At 46.2% G+C, this 19032-nt stretch overlaps 1 protein-coding gene across 4 annotated transcripts in view; it reads right to left on the bottom strand.

Moving 5' to 3' along the window:
* The window catches only part of MGRN1 (mahogunin ring finger 1), a 54597-nt gene that overhangs the window by 34907 nt on the left and 658 nt on the right, over window positions 1-19032 (bottom strand). For all 4 annotated transcript variants that reach the window (XM_068420088.1, XM_068420085.1, XM_068420086.1 and 1 more), the window contains exons 2-4: window positions 11488-11606; window positions 8389-8477; window positions 2181-2327 (exon numbers count right to left, since the gene is read on the bottom strand). In XM_068420088.1, the coding sequence (XP_068276189.1) occupies window positions 2181-2327; window positions 8389-8477; window positions 11488-11606 (355 nt within the window). The remainder of the gene's footprint in view (window positions 1-2180; window positions 2328-8388; window positions 8478-11487; window positions 11607-19032) is intronic.

Genomic DNA, 19032 nt, shown 5'->3' with positions numbered 1-19032 from the left:
TCCTCCTCCAATCAACCGACAGAGTTCTGAGAGTTGAGCTACTAGTTACAGAAGACTGAAAACACACTCTGCCCAGAAACAGTTAGTTATATTTGGTAACTATAATACTTCCATTAAGCAATTATTATTCAAGGCACAACTTGACAAGACAGTCTCTTAAGAGGCCGACACAGAGCAGTTGAACCAACAAGAATGCTACACTGCTGGTCTCGGGTGACTCAGTTGCGCTTCCATCCCAACACAGCTTGGTTCAAGACACAAGTTTAAAAGAAATTATCTTTCCTTTTTAGAATAACTTTCTTTTTTGCCATTTTGACATAATAAACTGCAAAACTAGGAGTCTGAAAAAATATATTTTAAACTATATGCATATTCTTAACAGACTTAAGCTGTTTGTAAAATGTAGCACAAAGTTTGATACGAAGCTTACACTGAGTTGTAAATGCAGATATTTCACTGTTACTGACCAGTGACAAACAAATTCTCCTTCGAGGTAAACCAATATGCAAAACAAGATTAAAATCAATGATTTAAAATAAGACTTGCTGATTTAAGCCATGGCTGAAGTCTGGCAATGTAAATACATCCACCCTGGCCATAGAGGCCCTCAGTTCTCCCCATTAGCCCGTACACGGTTTCCTTCTGAGGTCAAAAACCAAGGAGCACTGCAGGGCAGCACAAGGGACACTGACCACCTCTCCACGTTGTACCTGTATTAGGAAAAGAGGACTTCAATCTCCAAGGCTGCCATTCCAACACCTTCACTAGCACTAAATTCACAGGAAACCTAAGGACTTAAGAGACAGAACACGGAAACTTTATGAGGGTTTCTAAGGCATCCTGCTGCATTCAGCTCTGCTCAGGAAAAACTGCATCTAAACAGACAGCGTTTTCAGAGAGATATTTTTCAAGCACTTAAAAGGACCTAATTTATTACCTCCCCAAAACAAAGAGGCAGCCATAGGCTTCAACAGAAGAAGAAAAAGGGCCTAAACAAAAATTCTGGATCAGGATATCCTCCAGTTTGAAGGAGTGCACATCTGGATGGGAGCATTCAGCTTGTCTCATTTCTAAAAATACACGATTCATTGATCATTAGTGGGATGTTTATATTTTGCATAAAACACAGAAGCCATTTTATGGTTTGTCATATATATTTCTCCCTGTTGAAACCTCTGCAGATCCCTTCAATAAAAAGTAAGTTTACCCCCAAATCCAGAGCACCACTGCAGAAGCTGGCAGCACTACGTGCGCAGAGCCGCTGATCAGCCAGAAGCCTCTACTAGAGGAAGCCAAGAGCTTCTGCAGCCTGAATCTTCCTTTACCCATAGAACAAAAAGGATTCTTTGTCCCATGGCCACTGGAAGCCTGCCATAACATACCAGCAGCTCACGTGTACCCAATTCACACCAGGGAGAGCACATTTCAGCCACCTTAGCTCTTAATAGAGAGGAAATTTTTCATTGTCTTATGGGATGCAGTGTTGATTGGAATGGTTTAAATGTGCTGATTTACATAAAAAGGTTTTGAAATCTGTAGGGATGCACCACCAGGATATGAGAAAGACTCCATGGATGATGTTTTGACCATTCTTTCTACAGCTAGCCAAAGACTAATACATGTAACACATAGACAGGGTTTCAGGCATAAACCCTCCTGATAACCATCTCCCAACAGCCTCTGTTGAGGTGGTCATTTATCAAAGGGGGCTTTGGGTGGGCCTCAATTCCACAGACTCACTATGTAAATGTCAGACTGAACTTTACTTTGGTGGCCCAGATCCTTCCGTCACAGGGAACCCAGAAATCCAGTGAGTTAGGTGATCTGGAAAAAAGCAGGTAGTATTTGAAGGGAAGGGTGGTTGTTTTTTTTTTTAATTTCATAGAACATCTTGCTGACAAAGCATACAGCCGTGAGTTCCTCTCCTTTGTTGCTCACAGAATGGTTTCCCCACACCCAAAAACAAACCAAAAAGGGAACAAGAGAAGATATTGGCTATGTGGGGGCGGGAAGTGAAAGTAATATTCAAAGCTATGAGAATATATAAAACAGAAAGAGAAGATTTCCCTCTCTACCATCTGTGGCAGCACTGCCCTCAGGGGTGATTAATGAGATGTTTGACAGGCTCATCACCCGAGAGCTCCTGTGCCCCTCCACGCACCCACAAGCCCAGGACTTACACTGCCATGCCACCAACAAACTCTTCCGTAGCCTGGCAGTAGATTGTGATGGCAACTCGCGCATCCGCATCAAACGTGAACTCCAGGCTGTACAGGACTTTCTGCTTCCCATTGTCCTCTGTAGGACTGTCAACGTCATCTTTATACCTGAAAGACAATGCCAGAGGATTAGAACATATATTTATGAGATATCATCAAGATCACTCGGGAAATCACGACAAGAGTACTCCAACCTAGGTGTTCTGGGCAAGCAAGGCACCATGGGCTTCCACCTGGGGCTTCCCAGAAGATTTCCCTTCTTTCCTCTGAGGAAGGTTCTTCCAAGATTTGTCTTAAGTTATTGAAGTGAATTATGTAACGACAGTGTTGAGGGATTTCACCCAGCCTTACAGTGCCAAGACACAGAATGAGACAAGAAAGTGAACTCTTGAATGTCAAACCCTTAGGAGAAGAAACATTCTCCCTCCTTTTAAATCTTTACATTAGGCCCAGTATTTGGGCTAAAGAAATCCTGCATGGGCCTGAGAAGGCTAGAGCCTAATTCTTTTAAGTCTGCAAATGAAAACCTTGATGATCTCAAAGGTCTTTTCCAACCAAAATGGTTCTATGACTCTACGAAACAGTGCATGACAGGCAAAAAAACAAGGTTTCTGTAACACAAAGAACTCCTGAAGCTCAACAAAAGGTACCTCTAGCATCACACAGATGATGATATTCAGATCAGAAAGCATCCAAATACAGGAACTTCAAATACCTTTAAATGTACAAATCATCAACTAAACCTTTGATGCTGCTAACGACTGAAGCTTGCACACATTTATTGTATGAACAAAAATTAACACATTCAACTGCATAACAGATGTATGATAACCAATACAAGAATGAGTCTAGAAGTTATTTCAATTAACATAAAGGTGAGTCATAACTTGGCTATGGGCTACTGTACAGCTGGATCCCACTGTGTGATCACCACTGCCCAGTGTTACTCCTTCTCCCTACTGCTGGAAAAGGCAGGTAACAAATCTGGTGAAGAAGGTGGAATGAAGCAAGCTCTTAGGGCAGCGAGCTATGGCCATGGACAAGCAGTGAGTTATGGTGTGGCAGGAGTGGCCAGGGAGACCAGCAGATCCTGGAACAAGCAGCCAACACAACACACCCTGAGAACATCTCCCCTGCCTTGAAGAGCAAAGTGACAGACAGACGGACGCGATACGCTGGCAGGGCAGAAGCAGATTCTCATACGTAAATTCCAGTCCCACTGTAATCCCACAACTGTAGGTACCACCGTTAGTTCACGCACTGGTATGAACAGTGAATGCAGCAGGTTGCCTTTGAGAGGTGTACAACACTACTCGATCTGCCACCCAGCTCCAGCCTCACTTGTCTACCTCTGCTCGATCTGCCACCCAGCTCCAGCCTCACTTGTCTGTCAGTGTTACCTTAATTGCCACAATGCCTGGGTCAAAGCCAAGCAGCTGAAGTATTCAGGAAAAGCTTGGCACCATCTCTGGCTGCACAGTATCAGTCAGCCTCTCCCTTCATTAAACAGCCTCCATGAATACGCTGCACTGTTGAAGATACTCCGAAATGGGCTAGGCAAAGCTCCATAATTCAATCTAAAAACTGTCAAGGGAATTCTTATTTACTGAGTTCACTGAGATGTAATAACTGCTGCCTAATTAAGAGGGTTCCAGCATGAATTTTACTTAACACCACACTGAACAAGAATGAAATGTTCAGCTTCAGCAATTTAATACAGAAGGTGCAAAATAAAATTTAAGAGCAGTATAATCAAATACCTACCACACATACTTGTACTAATGTAACCCTAGTGAATCACTACAGCATACACTTGCATTCCTGTCTGAAAGACATGGAGAGCTCCAAACAAGGCTTTTGCCAGAGGTCCACCTAGGTCAGAAGAGCAAATCAAGCTAGAATACACCCAACAGGCTACTATAAAAAAGACAAATCCCAAGAACAGAGAGTCTGAACATCTGCAGGAGCCTGGATACAATATAGAGTATAGAGCAAGATGGGATTTTCACACAAGCTAAGTTGCATTCAAAGAATAAAATCATGGCACTTGAAGGCTGTAAACAAGAAACACTAGCCAGCAGGGCAGGTTTGCCTGGAAAACACAGGGGCAGCCTCAACATTTTGTGCTGGACTGACCCAAGAAGACAGAAGGTGACAATCTGCTCACAAGTGTTGGGTGTCCAGAGAAATCAGCAGTACAAGCTTCTGCAAATTATCTCTTGCTGCGCTGCCCTCCACAGATCCGAGGTCAGCAGCAAAGGACAAAGGGAGCATGATCTCCAGGCTACCACTTGCCACTTCTTCCAGAAGAAGTAGAGTCGGGGAGAGCCAGCACCCCTTCCAGGCACACAGGCTCTTAGATCACCCCCCTGCTCTCAACTTCACCTCTGCACCTCCCTGCCAGCACTCAGAACACGCTTCCATCCTTTCGAGGAGAAAAGGGGTTAAGCATAGACTAGATCTGTTGCCTAGGGAAACCACTGAAGGGCCACTACCAACTGCAGTGCCTGAAGAGAAGGTTTCTGGAGGCTGCACCTGCTGGGAAGAAGTAGAGCCAGAGCCCTGCCTGCATGCAGCAGCATCACTCGAGCAGGGGGCAAACTACACGTGCCTGAATGGTGACAGCAACACCAAGGCTGTGTACACATCTTCCTGTTGCAACATGCCTCATGCTGGAGGTTAAGAAAATCGTCTGCCACATAGCAAGGAGTTCAGGTGAGGGAAGACTGTATAAGCAGCTATGCCAGCTGGTAGCTGGACCAAGGAACAAGCAAGGACCACTTTGGTGCGTACTTTGAGAGGCAGAGACATCTCATGTTCCACCTTAAGGTGGAGGAACAGTGGGATGTAACTTCAGAGGAGAAACAAGACAAAATCACACATTCTGCATTTCTTCCATCTTTGCAACAGACTTGGCAAACAAGGAGGTGGTTCAGGAGTGGGTCAGGTGGTTCAAGAGTTCTGTCTCCACCTGCACTTGAAGTTTACAGTGTACATTTAGTCTAGCCCTACAGACAGTGTTGATGTGAGGTGGCCACAGATGCATGCACAAATTTCGAAACCAGTGACTTCTCTAGGTGTGCCTTTCGGTCATGCACACAGGTTAATCACCACAGCCTTTGCAATCGTGTGTATAGAGCAGAAGAGACTGACCACGTCTGAGAACAAACAGCTGATCCAATGTTATGATGAAAAAGGGAAAGCAGGATGACCAAGGGAGGGGAGGCCACTTGGTCTGACATCACTTCTGGATAAAACAATGGAAATGCTGGAACTTTTTGTTTGTCTGTTAAAGAATTAAAAGATAAAAATATAATTAACAGCAGCCATGACAATTTTATAGAAATAGGTCGGGTCAAACCTGATTTCATCCTCTGAGGAGATTAAAAAGTTTGATCAACAACTTAGTAGACATGCAGGATAAATGCTAAGTATTGCTTGACTTAGTATTGTGAGATATGTGTTACTACAGCGTTAGAGCAGGCACTAAATGAAGTAAGAACTAGCTGACATCTCTATCAGCATTGACTTTAACAGGGGGAGATCATCATTAAATGGAGCCTTTCCTGTTTGGGGGTTCTGCAGAGATCTGTACACAGTTTAACGCTATCCAGGGCCGCAGAGCAGGCAGGCCCAGCACCCTCACCATCACCACCTCCACCACAGGATGAACTGCTCCAAGGATGAAGGTCAGCCCCACTGTGCTCGAGATGGAAGAGAAGGGATTTCCCTTCTCACTCACAGCAACTCACCTGTCTCCCCTCGGTTCCTATCACCCACCTCCCTCTCAGGCCTTTATCCGAAATGCTCTGTGGTCTCACTACTCTCCATGATATTGCTGCTGCTTCAGACACATTCCCAAACCACTGCAGTTGCCGATTCCTTCAGCACTTTTGTTCCATGACGCTATCCAAAGCCCAAAGCCCACGCTGAAGCAGAGAGGCTGTCCCAGGGTGCAACTCTTCCATGAAACACATTGCTTCATGAGCTGGTCTTCCTCCTTCAACTGGAAGTGCTTTCAAGGTGGCCAGTACCAGCCCATCAGGTACTTCAGCTCTGAAATAAAGCTTCCAATCCAGGGCCAAAAGAGGGACGCAAGACAGACACAAGGCAGTCTTTTTCTGTTAGTGGTTAACAGCAAAACTCATGCTGCCCTCCTCTGAGGTTCACAGAGTCTCATCCTGCTAGAAATCAAGCACTTACACAAGTCAAAGACTCAGAATTTCAACGCCATTATCCACAGGTTTACTGCTTGTCTACAAAGCTGCTGTAAATATTCAGGATTGGGCAAAGCTCAGAATTTTGCCTGGTCAGAGCTAGGCAGGAAGCCTAGAGTGGACATTTCCTCTTATTCCTCCATAAAGCCCTACACTCCAAATTATTAATCAACACCTTCTTCACAGGTGAACAATGAATTTTCAATTAAACACAAGGAAAAACAAAAAGCTTGCAAGGACTTTACCATCAGAACCTACTTTACACCTAGACACTCGACTCAGTACCATTTTATTTGGTGGAGGAGGTGGTAAATTAAACTTAACTAGTTCTGGAAAGAATGTGCAAGCCTCAACCACCAGTTGTGAATAAGCCACGCTGGAGAGGGCACAAAGTGTCTTTACGTGCACAGAGGGAGAAAGGAAAAGCCTCTAGTCCAGCACGGTAGAAAAGCATGAGACAGAATGTCCTCTTGGGGACTGGCAATTAAAATCTCATTTTGGGTCTACATCAGTACAAAATTAAATAGATTAATGTTGGCAGTGCTGTCGTCAGCACTAACACAGCAGCAGCAGCACAAGAGGCCGTGAGAGCTCACAAGGCAGAGAAAGAACCGGTCGTACCAGGAATTAAACGGATGCAAACCTAGACACTGCCAAGGTGCATGGACACTGCATTTCAAATCACCCAGAGCTGCAGCTCTGCTTGGGGGGACAGGACGGGCAACCACAGAAAGCAGAATGACAGAACTGTACGTTCGAAACCCCACCGACTGCTCCATTCACAGTAAGGCCTCTCCCAGTGAAAAAGCCACTTCCCATTTGGCTTCTGAGAGGTGTTACACTGTTTACTTGGATGCCTACAAGGAGAACAAAATACTCTTTCCACAGCAAGTGTGGGAGGAAAGCAAGACTTTCTCCTAGAGAAGTACTTCACCCTTTAGCAGAAAAAGCCAGAGAGCATTCAGAGCAGTTTACCAATGGTTACTTTTTCAGAAGTTCTTCCCTCTTTTCCTGTCCAATCAGTTTTGAAACCACAGGTATTGCTCATTTAAAAACAAAACAAAACAAAATAACCTTCTGTTTTCACATAAAAACAAACTCAGGGTTTTGTGTGGTTATGACTCAAATTACTCACGTTACGCCATGCTCTCAGAACCACCTTGGCCGAGAGTTGAAGCTGGCCCCCTGCCAGTACTCCAGCCCTGCGCCCGAAACGCAGAATTCAGAGCGACTCGAGGATCTTTGGGAAATGCTCTGCCTGGACCTCTGCCCAGTCGCTCAGACCAAAACAAAGCACTGTACGCTGGGCCCCTGTACTTCAGCCATCTCTTTGAAAGAGGGCAGCCAGGTCGAAGTGTTAGCCATTGCGTTTAATCCAGCTAGTGCTGTTCTAGATCTCAGTGTAGAGCAGCGAGAGGTCACAGATCTCCATGATTATCCAGCCCTCCTTCCCCTATGCGTGGAATGCCAGCCATCTAAACGAGTGCATAACACAGACCACACTTTACCTTGGCAGCAGGAAAACTCTGAGGAAGTTTCACTCAAGACCAATCAGTCTTCCTGCCCCGTGACTTGCACCAGAATCAGCTACTTTCTGGCTTCGGCTTGCACAAGAATGCAGAGAGGAATCTGTCTGTAGGGTTTATTGACCTGACTAATATCTTCTGTTCATGCTAATGATTTCATGGCTTTGTTTACCACCCCAGTCTGTCCTGCAGAGACAGATACATTGCTGGTCCTGTTTGGAAACACAGACTGCTCAAGTCTAGGGATAAGGAGCATATAAATCACCTGAAAGCTCTGATCACAAGGGAACACAGAAACCTCTAGACATACATAGCAACAAGGATCTGGAATTCAGCTATTTCTCCAAAACCTTATCCAATACAGTTTGGCTCTGCATGACAGATCGCTGGGTTGAATAAAATGAAAGGTTCAGGCAATAACTGTACCTCACAAGCCGGAGAGAGTCTTTGCGGATATTCACCAAACTTCTCAGCGTCTTCACTGGCTCATGTGGAGCTGGAGTTACATAGGGAAACTGGAACAAAAAGGCAAATAATTCTCCTATTATTATACTATAAAAGGCAGCAGCATGTTACCTGGCATACAATTTACCCAAACCAAGAAACATCTACCTTTAAGGGTACTCAGTCCAACAGTCACAAGGAACAGTAATAGAGAATTCTATTTACAGATAAATCAAGCATGTTTCAGGGTGAAAACCCTGCTCTGGCCCAGCTCATCTTGGGAGTACGTACTTTAAAAAAGGGCATTTGATAAAGGGCATTTTCACAAGGTCTTTTTCTGCACCCTGAATTCTCAGTCTGGAAAGCCTTGCTCTCACAAGCTTTTATTTCCACTACAGAAACCACCTCCAGCTCAAGCAGAAGAAACTCAGCTCTTTCATGTGTGTTACAGCGAGCAAACAGTGACTTGACTGCTAATCAGCATGCCGAAGCCCTGGATTACTGGGGGAAACTCTTTTTATTCTGAAACAATGGGGCAAATGTTCTGGAAAAGAAAAGACAGGGATAGGGGGCCTCATTCTATTCCACAGTCAAGAAACCTTCTCTCGCAGATTGTCCTTTAAATAAAGGACAATAATGCTTCAGACTGTAACTCTCCTTACTGGTCACAGAATCTCCAGTGAGAAATGCAAAGGAAACTGCTTACTGTGGTGACCACAACCTGTACAGCTGCAGAGCTGCCTGCTGGATCTCCCAGCTGCTCGGGAAAGTCTGAAGCTGAAACATCCACTCGCACAACTGCCAGGTTTGATAGGTGCTCAGGCTGGAGACACAGCCGTGCTCCACGTCAGAGCAACGGCACAACACAAAGGTACAGAGCTACGGGACAGGCTTTCAGGCAGGTTACTCTGAATGTATCCAGCAACAGTGCCATCACACAGCCTCATTAGAGTCGGGGTCCTTCAAAACACATCTACTAGGTGCCCTGCAGCGGTGTAGAGAGAGTGACTGACATGGAGCAGAAGCACCAGGGACCACCAATACACGTTTCCTTAGAAATGAGGAGTCTGCTAACCAGGCAGCCAAACACTGCTGCAGCTGAACTTCAGGGCAGCTCCAGGACACAACCCTTCAGCGTTGTCCCCTCAGGCCACAGAAATTAATTGGTGGGGCAATAGCCAGAGCCTGCGGGAAAACTGTGCTGTTTCCTGACCGACACAAGAACGCCACAGAAGACGTCGTGCCACAGCCACAGGCAGCAGAGAATTCACAGGGCAGCAGCAACTACTTTCCTTGCACCCTGACTGCTCCGTACTGTGGTTGGTAGCACTGCTCTACACAGAGCAGTCAAGACCTCAGTTACTCCAAAGCGAGAACCTGGCCCATGTCCAGACAGCAGTTTTGCTGCTCTGTGTTCAAGTGTTTTTTTCCTTGAAGATTAATCAGAGCTGCCAAAGGGCATTAACTTTACATAGGCAAACTATATACCACGACAGCCTCCCTCTTTTAAACCTATTTGGCAAACGTCCCATTGTGTTAATAGCATTCTCACCCACTCCCCTCTGAAGAAATGATGAAATTCAGTGCTGGAATGTCTACAAGGAAATCCAGGCTGAGACATGCAGACAATTTAACTCTGCAAGGCTAGTCCCTACAGCCACAGGCACATGGGAAACTGAGCTACCAGCTGCATCTTCTGCTTTTGTTGGAGCGCTGTGCAGCTGCTAGTCACAGAGCAAAGGAGAAGAAAGAGGTCAGCTTTTAACCACTGTCCTGCACGGGCCCTGCATGCAGACATCGCACAGGGTATGTGGTGAGCATCCCCACGCCTGCAGAGCACCATTACAACTATTTCCATGTATAGTCCCTCCTTCCTAATTCCGTTGCTCATCTGCACTTTCTGCTTGAAGAGAGACTCTCCAGATTATCTCTTGTCCTCCCCTGCAGAGTCCTGTTAACTAACTGTGGTGCTGAGACCAATAGCACAGCCCGAGGATAACTCAGAAAGTAGAAAGTGCTTGTCATTGATCCAAATTCAAACATCAAGTCATCCTCCTCAGTTTCCTCCATCTGTAAAACCAGGGTGATACTGAACTGCCTCCGAGCACCACAAGCATGAATTAACTAATAGTCACAGCTTTTCTGAAGATGAGAACCATACCAGTTTTGCTTTTTCTTGTTTTGAAGCTGCAGGAACAACTAGGAAAATAGCTGGCAAAGCAAGCAGCTCTTTTCCCTTTCCCCTCCAGCACTCTGAAAACATCTCCAAATGGCTCCTACTCTGTCACCTTTTGGTTCTTTTTAAGTAGTTCTGAGATGCAAGAGAAATCCAAAACACCACACTTACATAAAATTCCCATCTGTCCCTCGCAACAGTGCTATTCCCTGTTCCCAACAAAAGAACTAGCCAATTGCTGGAGCAGGCAGCTTTTCACAGTCTCATAAGGCATCTGTGAGCCCAGAAATACCTCCATGTTCCAACCAGGAAAAGTAGAGGAGAGACTTTCTGAGCAGCCCACCTAGGTTACAAAGCAAACAAAATCACCAAATATCAAAATCTGTCTTAACGCTGCCCTACGCCCAGTCAGGCCACTCATTTACATAGAGAACAGCACGCATTGAACACTGGCTGGAATCCATCCAACGTGCCCAGGAGCCCTGCGAAGTTCAGGCTCTGAGAGTGGATCTGCTTCCCAGCCTTCTCTTCTCTGCAGTATGTTTTACACCTGCTCAGGCAGGCAAGTCTCATGCAAGAAGGCCATCCGAATTAGTTCCCAAAATACATGCTCCCAAGTCCCTGCCCTTCTTCCCCCACTCCTTCTTTCTTCTGCCCCAAGTGAAAATAAGCCTAGAAGGTGAATATTGCTTCTCAGAAAAACTCTGCTTGCACCTGAACAGCTATGGCAGCCGGCAAGCTGGGACATGGGGTGGGAGAACACTCTTGCACCTCAGGCTGGGATGACACTCCCCAGTAGCCAGAGTCTCCTCGGTCTGTGCTCTCCTCCTCTCCAAGCCCTACTCAAGATTTTCCAAAACAGGCAGAAAACAAAAGGGTAAAATAGACAGTATATAGGAACTTGCCTGAACAGGTCTATTCCCAAGGAAGTTTAGATCCATGTTCTCGCCAAAAAGGTAGCCCTCGGGGTGAGGGGTGTCAAACTTCTCGCCTCCCATAAAGAAGTGACTTGCAAAGTAGTTTCCTAGGAAAAAAAAAACCACAAGGGAATAAAAAAACCTCTAAATGAGTGCTTCCCAGAGAACAGCTGGTCTGTGCAGTTTTTAATTCACAAGTATAAAAGAGCACAAGACAGGGAAATACTTGCTAGCTTACTCCTTCCCTGTACTACTGATGGCCACTGCCAACAGTAGAAGCAGAAAAAAAAACCCACCCTAGAAAAAATCATTACAGTGGAGATAATTCCATTTTAATTTGTTTTCCAGAGAAGGGACAAGGAGCAGTAAGAGTCAGCTCTTTCCATTTTTGTTCAATTCTGATGAATTCTTCCCTTTTCTCCACCTTCCAAGTGTGGAGTCCAGTCCCACAAACACCATCAACCTGCTCAGAGAAGGATGAGGCTTCCTCTCATCGCAAAGCCCTGCACAGCCAGAGGGGCTCCTGTTGGGCAAAGTCTGCCTTCCCTCCCACTCCTTCACTCCCATATCCCAGGGCGAGAACCACACAAAACTTCTACTGTGAGTGCTAGAGACTACATGCCTTGATGCTGAATTTAATTAACAACACTGACAGTTCTAAATGCAGAAACATGGATGTCTGGAAGAGATAAACCCTGGGATTGACTAAACTGAACTTCAGCTCTGGAAGCTTCACCACAGATTTGTTTCATTCATCTTTAAGGTGATGCACTACAGCGTAAATTTCAGGAGACGAAGCGTGTGCAAGGTCCTTGGGACTCTGGAGCACGGGATTAACTGCAAAGTCTGTATGAGAGCACCACCGATGTAGCTTCCTCCTAGAAAGACTTCAGGAAAAGACTCTCAAATATGAACTTCACGGAGTTACAGTTTCAGAGAAATAAATATCAGGGAAGAACTAAAATCAAAGGCTCCACCCAAGCCATTTCCCTTGAAGTTTCAGCGTGGGGGTTTTTCATGCACGTGATGAAAGGACTGAGCCAAACGTACATTCACTTCCCTAGGTGCAATGCACAGACAGCATAAAATTTGTTTTAAAATGAGTCATTACAGAAGCAGTAACTTATCATCTGAACGGTTATGGAGGCATTATGGAAGGATCTGCAGTCCCTCTAGCTAGGAGCAAGCATGATTTACTCTGAAATGGAAGGGCTTTCATGAATGGCACTGTTTTTTCCATTAAGGCTTTTTTCCTTTATGCTTCAAGAAAGGCTCTTCTTACTCCGCACAGATGGTAGTGCTTTAATGACGATGGGAGTGCTCAGCTATTGCTGAGCTCAGCATACAAGCATCCAGATGTTTATATTATAGAAACACATCCTTCTTTCCAAATACAACAATCCACTTCAGCCCAGGTCCAGAATCTGCCTAGAATCTGTCCTACAGAATCAGCATAACAAAATGTAGGTGCTCCAAATGACAGGCAACCTTTTCCCACCCCTCCCAGAAGCAACAAATCAAAAAGCTCAGCCGCATATAATCTCCAAGCTCAGCTAGCTTGGTACAGCCTCTCCACCCGAGATACACCGCGGTGGTTTACGCTCATACTAAGGTTCAGAAAAGTGTGACGAACACTGGGGTTTAGGGATAGATTTCGCATTTTACGTGGGTCAAGTAGGATTGTGTTCTGGAGGATTTTATCTGATTAACTGTGAAGACAACACTTATGCAGGACATCTCGGTACCGCAGCAGCTGATTATCTGGGATCAGAGTTCAGACAGCTCCCTCATATCCCGTGAACGAGACATCCTGAGGCTCAACTCACCTCAGCAAACCTGTATTCCACAAATTCAGAGCAGAGCTTTTTTGCAGAAGTTCTGCATCCCACACGCAGAGGATGCAGAGGTTCAGCGGGCAAGGACTGCTCACCACCACTGGAACCTCGCGCCTGCGGGGAGCCGGCTGTCCAGGAGAGCATCACCAGACAGCCTCTCCAGCACCCTGGGATGAAAAGATCCCTCTCGTACAACTGGAACGACACCCAGACACACAACTAGCATATTCAAGGCACCTGCCACACTGTCTTTGCTCCACTAAGAACTACTTTTGGGAGCTCTAACAAATTGTTAGGATTTCTCACAAACACACGCTACCCCCCCACAACACAGCAGCACCTAACTGGAAACCACAGCTTCAATTCCATGCTCAGGCTCAAGGCTCCCTTCGTCCTCCTGCTAAGTTACCCCCTGCAACGTGAAGTTTTTTTTCCCAGAGGTGCTTCCTTCACGAGCAAACAAGAAACATAGTCAGTGTCAGTCATCAAGAGCACGAGGAAAATCACTTTGAGGAGCTCAGAGGGGAATACACTGGCGAGCAGGACACCCCAGGGCCCTGCCAGTGCTGCTACGGATACAAAAGCCACTGCATACACAAGGTCTCAACAGCAAAACTAACAAACAAGGATGTCAGCAAACTGTCTTCACAAATTTATAGCATGGTTTTTAGCAGCTAAAAAAAGACATTCTATTGCAAGCTTTCAGAAACCAGCTGCTACAAAAACACATTACATTCAGAGCTCTCAAGGTAAGACCAAAGTTATGCATTATTCCTCTCAATTCTGTCACAAGCACCTGACAGTTTGACCAAGTTGGAGACAAAATGCTCTCAGAAAGCACTTCTGTAAATATCACACCAAGGACTAAAAGGACAGAGAAACTTCAAGAAGGAAAAATTGAGGTGTCCTCTTTTCTGGTCACCATGATGTCCACACATCTAGTACAAGACTGATATGATTTGTCATGTCTCTGAAAGGCTTGTATATATTTTCTATGTATTAAAATCCTGCTGCAGCTCCACCTTTAGGTTCTATTTCCAACTCCAGACAGCTTTAGGCTTTCAGCCAGACTACCCTGCCTCTTGAACCCTGTTCCCACACATCTCCCTAGTCTATAAACCAACCCTGATCTACCTTACGCAGGTGTTGCAAGGCCAGCTTGACACAGAGCTCTGTAGCTATGGACACAAGGGGGATGCTAAGCACCATCCTCTTTGGCAGAAAAAAAAAAAAAGAGAAGCAAAAAATGTTTGGATTAACCCTCCACAGAACTGCTACAAAGAGAAATCCTGCAGGAAAATGCAGCAACACACTTACAAGAATCACACATGAATAACCAAGGAGGGGACAGGAGAAAAACGCCAGAGCAAAGAAAAACTGTGGCTTGGACTTTACTGCCCCAGAGTAAATCAGCACAGCACATGGGAAAGCAATAGGTAACGCTCAGGTAGGTGAAGTACAAGCAGTGGTTGTAAGAGAAATTGTTATGGTGGAAAACTTTACAGTGGCTGGAAAAACACCACTGGGACACCCAGAATGGCCAAATCTAACTAATTAGTTTGTCCCATGTGAAACCAAACCAGAACCCAAGGCGTCTCCAAGGCATCAAATGACACCAAACTGCTTAACATTTAGTCCAACATGATGGCGGGCTTTTATTATCATAAATGCACCAGCATTAAGCACCAGACTGCCACAGTCATAATTACTTCTCCCTCACCCAGCATCCTAATCCTGTGACCATGCAACCCTAACGCGTGGATGTGATGCACGAGGGACACGCTGGCAGGGAACACACCACCTACAATGGCCAGGAGCACAACCGCAGCCCCATCAAAACAAGTGCTGTATTGTACAATGTTTATTAACAGAAAGCAATTAGATGTCCATTTAGGCTTCTCACCACTATTAGAATTAACAGTGAAGTGATAGAAATTGAGTCCTTTTTAATTACTCAGCCAGACACTCACTACCACGGCATGCTGAGGGATGGACTGACAGCATGGTCCTAGACACAGCCTGAGCCTGAACCAGCATTGCGGCTGGATGAGGCCCTCTCGCACTCCTCATCGCCCATCCCTGCTGGGCCACCAAAAGTGATCATATAGCAAAGGGGAACATGGCTCTGAGCTGGGTTAAAAACAACCCAGCAACAAACAAGTAACAAAAGCAACTGCTTTTGACCCATGAGTCCTCCAGTCTGGTGCTCGTGAGTAGCTGGGGAGAAGGCAGGAAAGGAATGGACCAGTCAACGGCAGGCGGTGGTGGCCATCACCAGCGGGGTTGGGCTGAAACCCCTACAGAACCACAGCAGGAGTAACGGAGACAACCGCTGCGCTGTGCTTTGTGGAGCGGGTGAGGAACGAGAGCTACGTGTGAAATACAGGAACGTATTCCTGTCTCAACATTGCCACGGCACACGTGGCTCATGAGCCAAGAACAAGGTGGCAGACTGGTTAGAACTCGGGGTACTCTTCTCCCATTTAAAATTGCTCTTTCTTTGATTAAAGCACCATTCCCGAGCAACAAAGCAGTTCAGCTTCAGAGAGGAGTAATCTACCTCTCTTCTTTCCTCCCAAATACAGCCAGGGTCTGCAATTCTCTTTCAAGAGCCTACTCCAGAGGAGGAAAGCCATTTCAAGGGCACGTGCTCCCTGCCCTGCTCCACACTGCAGATGAGCTCACTGGAACAAGAGACAAGCTGACAGAGGAGCTGCGGAAAACACTGGTGCATTGCTCACTGGTTGCTAAAGCAATAGGGGCATCATGAGTCTGCATGCAAGAACAGGGATCCTTTTACTGCTTAAAGCACAGAAGCACAGCAAAGATCACAACTGTTACCTGTGATTACCCATTTTTAGCCCGTTTCATGGGGGCAATAGTTCTTCTGTATAAACAGAGCCCTTCTCCAACCCCCTTCCAACAGGGCAGGCATCTGCAATGCCAGCACAGTCTCCATAAAGCAAGCAAGAAAGGTTAAAAGGTACCAGTGAAGAGGTATTAAAGAACAGAATCAGGTGTCATCTTACAGCATTTCAGCAGCCTCAGCCCCCCAAATGCAGGAGAGGAAATGCAGATGGTCCATATCCAGAGCCTTGGAGGAATATGCAGGGCATTTTCAGGGGATTTTTGACTAAAAAAACACAGACCGGTCACAACAAAGCTGTTACACGATCTGCAAATGCCTCGTTAGGGACTCTGGCTCATAAAGACAAAGGTGGATTCCACAACAACCTGCTCAATCCTCCACGGAGCACGTGACTGACCCAGCAATAACCACATCAAAAGTCAACACAAGAGAACTGAACATTCACCACTGCGTTTGCAACCCGCTGTGACTCAACAAGGTGCTGCCACTTGGTATGACCTGGCAAAGTAACCGTGTTCCTTTCCCCAGGCAGGCTGACTTCCTGCTTAGATCACAGCCAGGATACCTGTACTTTGTGTTTATCTCCTTACACAACGTGGCCTTCTTGTGAGGTGGTGTATTGGCTCCAGAACACAAACCTGCATCCTTCAAACCGATGCCAACCACGGACGACAGCTGACCAGAGCCACAGCAGCCTGCCCAGACACCCACAGCAAGTCGAGATCTGCTTAAACCAGAGACTCGGAGGGAAAGAACGCAAAAGGTGACGGACAGCCCTTGGTGCCACACAAGACTTCAGCGGATGGGAAACCTCAGGTAACACTCCCTCGCTGCACCTTCCAGCCTTCCAGGAGCAATCTCTGAGCAGCCAGGGGACTGTCCGTGCGTCAGGCTAACACTCCAGTGCACACATGCAAACACCTAACACAGCAGATGGAAAACTGGCTTCTTCCAGTCAGGCAGTCAGGAGCAGTACAGGGCTCACAGTGACAGTGTCAAGTTAGAAATAACTAGCAACCATTTAGCTTAAGAACTTTCTGTACTTCCAGCTTGCCTCTGGAAATCAAACACAACCATACAGACTCACTTCCAGTTGCCTTCCCTCCCTGCTGCCAGGTTTTGTACCAGTCACAGCCAATCTTTCCAGCCCCAGGTCAAACACACTTAGGACTGTAGGACCAGAAGGGACAGTGTCCTTCTGAACACGCTCCATCTGAAGGCAGGAGGAGGGGTTGCCATCCTAACAGCCCTTCCTGTTCTGGTGTTTAGAAACCTTCCTTGAATCTCCACCTTAGAAGTGTTCACAACCTCTTCTGCCTAGAATGATCTTGAGCTTGAACAGCTCTTCTCTCTTCCTGAAGTCAAGAGGATCCTTGTTAGATAAACCTGAAGAAGGCAAAGAGAAAGGTCTAGCCTAAAGCCAGGATGCTTTCAGAGAGGGCACAAGCAAGTGCAACAGAAAATTAACTAAAATGCATCTAATTGTATTTAAAGCCTTTAAAGGAAATATAAATATTTTTCTTTAATCAGCTGCTTGAAAGCATTAGCTGTTCAGTTTCACAAGGGAGGTACCATGTGTGGAATGCTCTTTGGCAGCATCTAGGTCAACAGACCCCTTCCAGGGTGCACGTGAACATACAGACCCAACCTCACGTGTGTGATGGGGTTACCTCGGCAAGCGCGTTGGCTGAAACCCAACACACCGTTAAATTCTAGTCCGGGTAATTACAACAGCACAGAAACAACAGGATGATGACTTGAAAGAAGCACTTTAATGTTCATTGAACGTGGTGGCTATAATTAATCCAGTCCGTATCTAAAAATCCTGTCTAAGTGTCAACAGAAATCAGGTGCCACCTCTAGGCTGTACGAAAATTGCCAGCAGGGCCCATGGTACCACAGCTACAGCTTAGCAGGCAGCTCACCCAGCGTCCACCCAGTCTCCCACACTGGGAAAGCCCCCCAAGGGACACGCAGAGGCTGCTCTAACCTAGCAGTGACATTTGCCTCTCCCAGCAGCCCAAGAAACTGGTTCCCACCCCCCTAAAAAAGCAGGTTACATTTCCTAAGAGCGCCAGCACAGCTGAAGAATCTTTCTGGGCAGGTTTCCCCCTTCTATTTCCTCCGCACTACCATTCTTGCTGAAGGCCAACCTGCAACAAGACAAAGTGTAATGATGGCAGGGCTCTATTTGAGAAGACCTTGCACCCCCTCCAAACAAAACAGGGGGACCTATCTCCCTCCATCACACAGCCCTGAGGATGTCACAGCCAGCAAGCCATCGGACACACGCAGAACTCGAGTCTCTGAACAAAAAGGCTATGCTGCATCTGTACCAAGAGCGAGGGAACCCAAACTGCTGCTCTGCAAACTCCTTACCCTGCTCGGAAGAGCCCTAGCAGAACAGAAACCTAGAAAAATTTGGAAGTGAATGGATACTGTAGGAGAAAAGAGCATCTGAATTTCCCTGATGACTTGTTTTGTGAGAAAAATAAATAGAACTCTTTAGACAAGTTAAACCAGGCCAACCTCAAAAGGCAGTCCAAGATAAGGGGAGCCACGGGCTCATCCTAACTCCACAAAAGTGGCACTGCTGACAAATCTAAGTTTTCAGAACATTTCCCTTTGCAAAACAAACATACACGTAGGCCATGTCAGTCCAACAGCTCCTAGGTGAGAACCACGGCCATTTTAAGGAGTTACAGAAGGTTGTCATGTCAGAATTTTTCCATCCTGTATCGCACCAGATCCGATTTTCCTTCCAAATCCCCACTGAACTCCATCACCACTTCTTCTTTACCAGCAGGAGATGCCCCACTTGCCGCAGAC

This window comes from Nyctibius grandis, chromosome 30, assembly GCF_013368605.1.
Source record: "Nyctibius grandis isolate bNycGra1 chromosome 30, bNycGra1.pri, whole genome shotgun sequence".
NCBI lineage: Eukaryota > Metazoa > Chordata > Aves > Nyctibiiformes > Nyctibiidae > Nyctibius > Nyctibius grandis.
The sequence above is the reverse complement of the archived record's forward strand: the minus strand, read 5'-3'. Positions and strand labels throughout refer to the sequence as shown.